Genomic DNA, 10,281 nt, shown 5'->3' with positions numbered 1-10,281 from the left:
TGACATAAAAGGCAAAATGCCCAAAAATATTGAAAGCAAATATCAAAAGGCAGAGGGTAAATAAGATAAGATCAGACATGAGGGCAGGAATGAGTGAAGCATGTAAATATTCTGTAGGCTGGCATGGATTGCTTTTCCCCAGCATGAGGGGGATGGGAGGGGAACAAAAGTTTTTGTTATTTGTGTGTATGTGCACCCCCTCCTTGTGCATACCAGAGTCGGGGAAAAACGGATTCCTGTGAAAGTGCAAGACATTTTGGGATGACTGGATCTTAGGTCTCCGTCAGATGAGCAGATGAGTTTTGACAACATTTCTCGCACTGGTTTTGCTGTAAACTGGGGGACGCGGGGGCGCGCTCGAGGGGGACGGAGCGCGCAGCCCCAGGATCAAGTTACAGTCCCAGTCCCAGACTTTTCAAGGCAACATTTTTTCCTCCATCACAAAAGTGGGGGATGGTGAACGCTATTTGGTTTCTTCAAACTTTTTAGAGTAACGAAAAACGCAGCTGGGGTAAACTTTGTGTTGGAATTTAAAACGCAACCTCTGTTTACAGCTTTCACGCACCGCGTTTGTACCATGAAGAGATTTTTAATAGTATGTGAGACAGAAAGGAGGCATAAAAAACTTTGGAATCGGACGAAAAGACACTTCTTTTAAAGGGGAAAATGTCAAATCGGGAATCTAGGAAATATCCACTCTTTGACTTGATTTAAAACCTTCAAGTGCATCGAGCACGAGTGGAGACCCGACAGTTTATTTGGAAACATTTGATGAAACATCGCTACATTGTTGGGTCTCCAAGATGTCCTCCAAGCGCCTCTGCTCCATTGTTGGAGGCTTTTGGATGCTTTGGATCTGGGCAGAAACCTCTATAATCGCTCAGGCGGTCATCTTGCACCCAAATGAAACGATATTCAACGACTTTTGTAAGAAATCCACAACTTGTGAAGTATTAAAATACAATACGTGCCTTGGTTCACCTTTGCCGTACACGCACACATCTTTGATTCTGGCTGAAGACTCAGAAACTCAAGAGGAAGCCTTGGAGAAATTGGCCATGTGGTCTGGTAAGTTACTATTTTATTATGTAATACATATAAATGCATTTTTTATTTTATTGGTATGTTCCCCTTTAGGGACAATTAAATTAATTTAGTAACTGTAAGTCTGAATAAAATCAATTTAATAGGCCTATTTAACATTTTTTGATTGTATGTCAGTTTTGTATTGTTGAATATTGCTGAATACATTATGTTTCCAATGCAATTCACATGCAAATTGGTTGGAGTAAAGATATGTTTTGCAGAACAAAAAAATATAATTTTTTGCCTTTATGATTTTGGCGTTCATATTAAACAAAGTCAGTTATAATTTATAAGTTATACGACAAGATATATGACAAGATACAGTTTTAAATTACTTTTGCATCAGTTATTAATGCCATCATGTTCTTAATTTTCACAACAGCCCCATAATGAGCAATTAACTCCTTCCTTTCACATTCACACCTTATTCCCAAAGTTTCCTGTATTGGTCCTGAAAGTCCATTGCCCATGGGTCATTTCCTATAAATATGAAAAAGAAAACTATTATACCAAGGCTTTAAATATCCACAGGATGCAGATAACTTTATAAATGTCCTCATTTAACTCTATAAATATTATTTTGACAAACTATCAGATGTTAACCAGACAGCCAATGAGAATTAGACACTATTTTCTCAGACAATCTCCCAATCTCTTGTGCTCAGGGTTGAGAAATGCTCCTCGCTGTTGGGCCGTCATTCAACCGTTGCTGTGTGCCATTTACATGCCAAAATGTGAAAATGGAAAGGTTGAACTGCCCAGCCAGCACCTGTGCCAAGCTACACGCAAACCTTGCAGTATTGTGGAGCGGGAGAGGGGCTGGCCCAACTTCCTCAAGTGTGAAAACAAGGAGCAGTTCCCTAAGGGTTGCCAGGTAAGTCACCCATTTGCATACGCCCAAAAACTTTGGTCTGGATTGCACATGTTGTGACCAAATTTTGACTTTCAGAATGAGGTCCAGAAGATCAAATTCAACACTTCAGGACAGTGTGAGGCTCCCTTGGTCAAAACCGACATCCAGGCAAGTTGGTACAAGGACGTGGAAGGTTGTGGGATCCAGTGCAACAATCCCCTGTTCACAGAAGACGAGCACTCGGACATGCATAACTACATTGCCATCTTCGGCTCCATCACTCTCCTATGTACCTTCTTTACGCTGGTAGGTGAACCGGTGAAGACGGGTTTTCATAGTCTCAGGCTTCCTGGTGTGCAGTATTTCTGACAGAAAGTATTTCAAGTTTGAGCTGCAGTCTTTAATTTTGGATGTTGTTCCTGCTTACAATTTCCCACAGGCCACATTTCTCGCCGACTGGAAGAATTCCAACCGTTACCCCGCTGTGATCCTCTTTTACGTCAACGCATGTTTCTTTATCGGAAGTATTGGATGGCTCGCTCAGTTCATGGATGGAGCCCGTAAGGAGATTGTTTGCAAAAGCGACGACACTATGCGGCTTGGAGAGCCATCGTAAGTATGAGGCCAATGGAAAATCCACAGATTGGATTACATTAAATTAGCTATGCTGCATATTACAAATATTGACTGTCAGGAACATTTGATAGCCAAGAAAAGTAACTGGACTGAACTATAATAATAATAATATAATTATGACTTACCAGATGAATATTTCAAATTAATTAGTATGAATAATGCCCATTTTCCCTGGCTTATTTTTCTCTAGATCCACCGAGACACTGTCGTGCGTGATTATCTTCGTCATTGTGTATTATTCGCTAATGTCTGGAGTCATTTGGTTTGTTATGCTCACTTATGCCTGGCACACATCATTCAAAGCCCTGGGCACCACCCACCAGCCTCTGTATGGAAAAACGTCCTATTTTCACCTGGTCACATGGTCTATTCCTTTCATTCTGACAGTTGCTATACTGGCCATTGCAGAGGTGAGGCTGCTCTTGTCTTTTTTTTTTTTTTTTTTGTATGGTTAATATCAGCATATTCACAGTGGTTTATTTTGACACTTTGAAATATTCCACAGGTGGATGGAGATTCGGTTAGCGGCATTTGCTTTGTTGGCTATAAGAACTACAGATTCCGTGCAGGGTTTGTTCTGGCTCCTATCGGGGTGGTCCTTGTTGTTGGCGGTTATTTCCTAATACGAGGTGAGAAAGATATTTTCATTCTGTTTGACAGTGGCACATGGCATAAAGACATGGTTTTATCAGTGTGGATTGATACAAGACTGTTGTTTTCTAGGGGTTATGACATTGTTTTCCATTAAAAGTAACCATCCAGGGCTGCTCAGTGAAAAAGCTGCTAGTAAAATCAATGAAACCATGCTGAGGCTTGGTAAGTTTCAGATTCCTATTGATATTTTTTGCAAATCATACAGCATAAACAGCTTTCATTAAGAACAAAATGATAACCACCCAAATTATTACCCAATTATATAAATATTTTAATTTAAAATACAACCCATATGACAGTACAAATGTCAGTAATAAAGGTGTACAGTGAGTACTGCAGCTGTTTTAATATTATGCTATTTTATTATGACATATGTTTAATAGAATTACTTTTAATATATACAATAACATTCTCCACAAATAATGTGACACAACAAGTGTGTGTGTGTGCTAATTCCATTTTTTTTCCATTTGTCAGGCATATTTGGATTCTTGGCCTTTGGTTTTGTTTTCATCACTTTCGGCTGCCATTTCTATGACTTTTTCAACCAAGCTGAGTGGGAAAAAAGCTTCAGGGAATATGTACTGTGAGTCTTTTTTCCTATCATCTAGCATTTCTTGACAAAGTAGCATTTTATAGACACGTGTCTATAACATCATGTATGTTACCTTATCTACTATACATTGTTTTATGGTTGTGATAACATAGAGAGGTACTAGTGCTGTCATGTAACAAATCTGGTTTTGAAATTCAAAATTTGAATACAGCTGTGAGGCGAATGTCACCATAGCTCACCAGACCAACAAGCCAATCCCAGAGTGTGCCATCAAGAACAGGCCTAGTCTGCTGGTGGAGAAGATCAACCTCTTTTCAATGTTCGGCACAGGCATTGCAATGAGCACATGGGTTTGGACGAAGGCCACCATCCTTATTTGGAAACGCACCTGGTTCAGGTAGGTAACAAACATAGACAAATATGTTTTTTTCATTAATTAAAAAAGAAATTACATTTTATAAAAATGTTATGCAATGCATAATACACATTTAATATACATTTTCATTAAGATTATGTAATATTTTGTGTTTTAATAAATAAAAAATTCTAATATGAACTATTTTCTCTCCATCCAAGAATCATTGGCCGAAGTGATGATGAGCCGAAACGTATTAAGAAGAGTAAAATGATTGCCAAGGCATTCTCAAAGCGAAAAGAACTGCAGAAGGATCCAGAAAAAGAGCTGTCCTTCAGCATGCACACCGTTTCTCATGAGGGACCTGTGGGTAAGCACCTCCTCCTTTATTCTAAAGATCATTTTCTCAATTTTTAGGAGTATACTAGCACATAGATGACCTCAAAGCTAGTCAATCAGCCACATTTAAAAGTGTTTTCGCTCCCTATTTTAGACACAAATAAACAACATTCCATTTTTTAACCATTTGTACAGCGGGTATCAACTTTGACCTGAATGAGCCATCAATGGAAATGTCTTCTGCATGGGCCCAACATGTGACCAAGATGGTGGCTAGAAGAGGGGCAATTTTACCACAAGATATCTCAGTGACGCCCACCGGAACACCTGGTTAGTGCTCTAGTTCTTAAATAATTCATTAATATATAATCAATAGTAGGGGTGCTCCGATTGATCGGCTCCCGATCATTATCGGCCGATAATCGCGTTGGGATGTTTGATCGGCGGTCTCCAAAAAGGCCGATCTCATAAACCGATCTCAAACTGTTGACGCACGACATGCAGCAGCACCATCTCAGTCTCTGTCCGGCGCGGGTAAAATAATTATAATGCTGAAGGTGAGGTACAATTCATATTTATTCATTAAATAACTTATCAAGTAATTTGAAATTTTCTGTGAGACATAATTTCATAAACAGCCTGTGTGAATCACCGCGCGCGCTCTCTCTTTCCCTCTCAAAATGCGCAAATGGCGTCTGCATAATAAACCAGCTGCACGCTGCATAGTTGACTCACGAATTGTCACTTGCACAACAGAGACAGTGTAACAGCATCGTTATTAAAGTTTATAAATTGCTTTTCTTGTTAATTCTTGCCATTCAGCACTCGCAGGCTCTCCGGGAGACTGTAAACTCGAAGCGCACACACATAATGCCAGGTTCTCATTATTATACTCCGTTTGCAGTGCATATGCAGTGTGTATTTTTTTCCGCGCTCATGTTAACGGATCAGTGCACGCGGTGAGCGGTGCGTCTGCAGCAGTGCAGCTATCGTTTCAGCACCGAGCCTATCTTTGCTGTACTGCACGCACTGAATTAAAGTGACAGCGCATTGTTTGCGGTAAATATGAACATGGATTGACACGAAAATGTAGTAATTACACTATAAATGCATATAGTTAAAGTCTACTGTGTTTCACAGTCAACACATATGGCTTTTTGGCTATAGGTTTAAAGGAAAAGAGCACTTTTTGATAAACAAGGCAATAATAGATGGCACTCCTGGAAGTATGGAAAGCAAAGTTCTTTATGAACAGCAGGATTGTTAATAATAAAGATTTAAATGCAAAAGAAAATGCAGTAGAGCTGACAGTTTCTGCCAGTCTTGAGTTAATTTAGAATGTCTGTGATAACATAAGAAAAGTAGTTTAAATGTTTTGCCACTTGCTTGAGCAACTTAATATATAAATCTAGAAGTAAATGCAAAAGTAAAAAGCATTGAATAATGTGTTGTTTATTTTGCATTTAAACACGTCTATAAAGATTGTATTACTGTATTAAAAAAAAAAAAAAAGAAAAAAAAAAGAATCACAATGAAAAAGCATTTCAGTAACAATGTTTGGATTTGAAATCAAAATAATGGATAAATTATTTTGTGTTTATGGTAAACAGATGGATCAGTAGTGAACCCCTGTGTGAAATCAGGCTTGTGCTGTGTGTAAGCTTTTCTGCAACAATAAATGTAAAAACAAAAATGCATGGGATGATAAAACATTTAGGTGAGATAAAAGTATATTTTTGAAAAAATGTCTAAAAAATGCCTCCCTCCACCCATCAAATTAAAAAATCCTCTCTCACAAGAGTCACCTAAGAGGGGAATCCCCCCCCATTTTAAAAAATGGAATTCAGGCACTGAACAAATGTCTAAAAATACTAATCTGAGTATCAACATAAATAATTCTACATGATAAAAAGACGGCTTTAAAAAGATCGGTATCAGTGATCGGTATCCGCAGATACTGCTTTCTGTGATTGGCGATCGGCCTCAAAAATCCTGATCGGAGCACCCCTAATCAATAGTTAACTATAATCAATGACCAGCAGTAGCAGTTTTGTATAATTTAACAACAACAATATTAATAAAAATAATAATAATAAATAATTTACTATAATAAATAAATGCATTTTTCCCTACAGTTCCGCCTCCAGAGGAAAGGAACAAACTTTGGATGGTTGAAGCAGAAATTTCTCCTGAAATGATGAAAAGAAAAAAGAAGAAGAAAAAGAGAAGGAAGGAAATACGGCCAACTGGTCCTGCAGCGGACGAAGGGAATCCTGCCTACCACCGGAGGGAGTTTGGCCCCAGCTCAGTCCCCCGTCTCCCAAAACTTCCAGGTCACCGGAGTCTGGTGGCTAACCTTTGGGAGCAGCAGCGACAGCAGCAGGAGGAACAGGATATGCTACCTGGAGCCTTCCCAGAATTCAGGCCTTGTGTCCTCTTCCTTATCAGGAGAGGTATGGTGGGCTGGGATACTTACACAATAAACCCTCCAGCCTCCCCCTTGCCAATCCCCTGACTCTACGAGATAGCATGCAAGATGATTTGGGTGGCTTCCAGCAATCATCATGGCAGCCTAATGGGGTTTTCCGGTACCTTGGGCAGGAGGCTTCCGCGATGGATGCTGGCAGGACTACTGTTGTGTCACGGGCCGATGGCAGGAGGGGTGTACCAATACACTCCAGAACCAATCTTATGGAGGCTGAGCTATTGGATGCTGACTCAGATTTTTAAATATTAGGAGTTGTTGGTGCTCATTTTGCGCAGTGAAAGGTGCTGGATACTCATGCCAAACAATGAACCTGGAGCAGAAGTGGTATTGAACTGCTGTGCTGGCTCTGCTTGTCTAAAGGATAATACTTTTTTATGCAACTCTCATGATATGAATTATGAACTGGATTTATGAAACATTATTAAAGAGTCATAAAGACATTTCTGCCTTCAACATGGATTTTGTAACATCTCACATGTGATTGTGGTGACAATACATATTGTTCAGTTTGCTAGCTGAGCTAATATGACATAATTTTGATTCCTTTCTTGGTTTGGAAACAGGTTAGTGTTTAAGGGGGCTTTATTCAAGAAAGCCACATAAGTGGGATCTCAGCTTAAAGAGGAATTGTGTAATTTCTGCAGCACTGGAGTTACCAAATGGAATCACAAAAACAATCACTGTTTTCAAACAGGTTTTCCCATCTTTCAATCAAAAAGATAGCCCCACCCAGAACACATGCCATTTCCTGAGCCAGTGTTGCTTTGTTGGCGTTTCGAAAATAGCCATTTTTCTGATATCTTGACCTGTAGGTGGCGCTGTAACCAAATTTGGTATTTGCCTTCAGATTATGGCACCAATGAAGGGTGCCAAGTTTTGTTTCGAGAGATTGAAGTACTGCCAAGATACGGTCTCTAATCCAATTTTGGGTCAACATTGTTAACTTAATCTTAAAGGGATAGTTCACCCAAAAATGAAAATTCTGACAGCTCCTGCATCAGCAGCACCACACAAATGCGTTGTGGCACTCTCGTAAATGCCCATCGAAGGCTGACATAGAAAAGAAGAAATTGTTGAATAAAGTTGTTATTTTTGTCTTCTTTGCACACAAAAAGTATTCTCGTAGCTTCATAAAATTAAAGCTGAACCACTGATGTCACATGGACTAGTTTAATGGTGTCCTTACTACCTTTCTGGGCCTACAACATGGTAGTTGCGTTCCTGTCTATGCAGGGTCAGAAAGCTCTCGGATTTAATCAAAAATATCTTAATTTGTTTTCCGAAGATGAACGAAGGTCTTACGGGTTTGAAACAACATGAGGGTGAGTAACAAATGACAGAATTTTCATTTTTGTTTAACTATTGCTTTAATGTCATAATTATATTGAAAGGAGACCAAAAAAAAAATGTTCTGTCATTTCTGTGCAACTCAGTTCAATGATCATCTGGTCCAATTTTGATAAGAATATTGACTGTTTTCGAACAGGTTTTCCTGTCTGCCATTGGTCAGTCAAAGAGATAGCCGTGCCCAGAACACATGCCATTGGTTGAGCCAATGATACTGTGTCAACATGTTCAAATAAACATACAGTGTATGAAACAGTGTACGAATGGCTTATTTAAAGTTGTCCCTACATAATAAACTGGGATAGGAAAAATTATGTTTAATATTAAGTAACACCAGTTTTTTCATAGTGATATAATGGCCTATAGGCCATTATATTACCATTGGTATGAAAAATTAAACAAACAAAAAATACACAGTCTGTAATGTATCTGTTGAAAAACCTCACAATTAAACATCCTTGGCCACACCTTTAGACATAGAGAAACGGAACTGACAAAAGTGCTATTTCATCAAAAAAAGAGAATTTATTCATAGCTATTATTGTTACTTTTTTTTGCTTTGGAAAAATTGCCTGGTGCAATCACAAACAAGTCCACCTCATTCAAAGAGAAAAAGAGAATATAAAGGGCATTGCTTTTGTTTAAAAATTGTAGCTCAAAAGGGCAATGGTTATGTAAGATTCTGTTTCCATTGACATTTATTTCTGTACAGTGCTATTACAAAAACTATTTTTGTACTTTATATTGTTTTTTTTTCACCAGTTTTATTTTATATTATTTTAAACTGTACATACTTTATATCACATTTTTGTTTCTTACACCCATTGGAATGATTTTTGTTTCATACACATATGGATTTGCTTCTCGGTGTGAATTTTGTTTAAAATGTTAAGCTTATTTACGCATTTTATTATTTTTATTTTTCTATTTTTCTTTGAGCGTTGTTAATATCTGTGGCAATATTAACAAAAAAGCAGCTGTGCAGCATTTTTCTGACAATTTGAAGCTGTCCTTCAAGAATGTATTTTAAGAAAAAGTGTTTAATGAAGATGCTGTGCTGCCCCCATCATCACTGTTGCTGTTATTCCCTCATAAGAGCCAGTCTGTCCTTATCAATAGTATTTCATTTCAGTATTTTCATGTGTGTGAGTGATCTTTGCTGTTTTCCTGCCGGAGTCTCATTCCATTGTATATATTTTTAATATTGACGTACCATTAATGAATAAAATGTACTGAAATCTAAAGGATTCATATTATGTTGAATGCTTCAAGGTTATTTTCATTACACACATGAAAAAGGAAATAATGTTTAGTATTGCTGAATAAAATTAATGTGACAATATGTGTATATAATAGAGTGTATATATTTTTTTATTTTGTAGAGAATACCCAACACTATACGAAAAACTGTATCTTTATGTAGTAGTACGTAAAAAAGGATTGGCCCATATATTTTCCTCTCATTGATATTCCTGTACTCACAGATTTTCTCCAGATTTGAATGATTTTGTACGAATTGTATAAAGCTGAATAACAACATTCTGTTACTTGACAGCTGGCAGTGTTTTGAAAATAGTTATATTTTTACATAGTTTATACGAATAAACACAAAATATATTTAATTGTGTTTGTGTTACCGTTCATTCTAGTCAAAACAAACTTTTGTTAGAGTAAGAGCGAGCTGTTCTGCTTGCAAGTATGATATTTGATTTTATACCACAGTTCAACAAACAAGAAGCCAGTGATAAGTGACTTATATTTCAGAAATAATATTGAAAATCAGTTTGTCTGCTTTGCTTCACCAACGAAGTTTCAAACGAGAGCCAGAGACACATGCACCGAATTTAACAACTGAATCGCCGAGACACAGTCAGGGTTGCCAGGTTTTCACAGTAAAACCCGCCAAAATACTACTCAAAACTAGCCCAAAACCAGCACAATCGCTTTTCAGGGTGGGGGTGTCAAAA

The 10,281-nt window shown here is 38.0% G+C and overlaps 1 protein-coding gene across 1 annotated transcript; it reads left to right on the top strand.

Moving 5' to 3' along the window:
* Positions 1–283: 283 nt before the first annotated feature.
* smo (smoothened, frizzled class receptor) lies at positions 284–9,914 on the top strand. The gene is given in 13 exon segments (XM_058772110.1): positions 284–1,068; positions 1,752–1,960; positions 2,036–2,245; positions 2,379–2,551; positions 2,766–2,985; positions 3,081–3,204; positions 3,299–3,391; positions 3,707–3,815; positions 3,997–4,182; positions 4,362–4,510; positions 4,675–4,809; positions 6,615–6,905; positions 6,908–9,914. Coding segments are annotated over 13 exon segments (2,466 nt in total). The 5' UTR covers positions 284–803; the 3' UTR covers positions 7,210–9,914.
* The last annotated feature ends 367 nt before the right edge of the window (positions 9,915–10,281 follow it).

Source organism: Onychostoma macrolepis, chromosome 04, assembly GCF_012432095.1.
Source record: "Onychostoma macrolepis isolate SWU-2019 chromosome 04, ASM1243209v1, whole genome shotgun sequence".
NCBI classification, from domain to species: Eukaryota; Metazoa; Chordata; class Actinopteri; order Cypriniformes; family Cyprinidae; genus Onychostoma; species Onychostoma macrolepis.
Note: the sequence above shows the minus strand (reverse complement) of the source record. Positions and strands in the feature narration are given on the sequence as shown.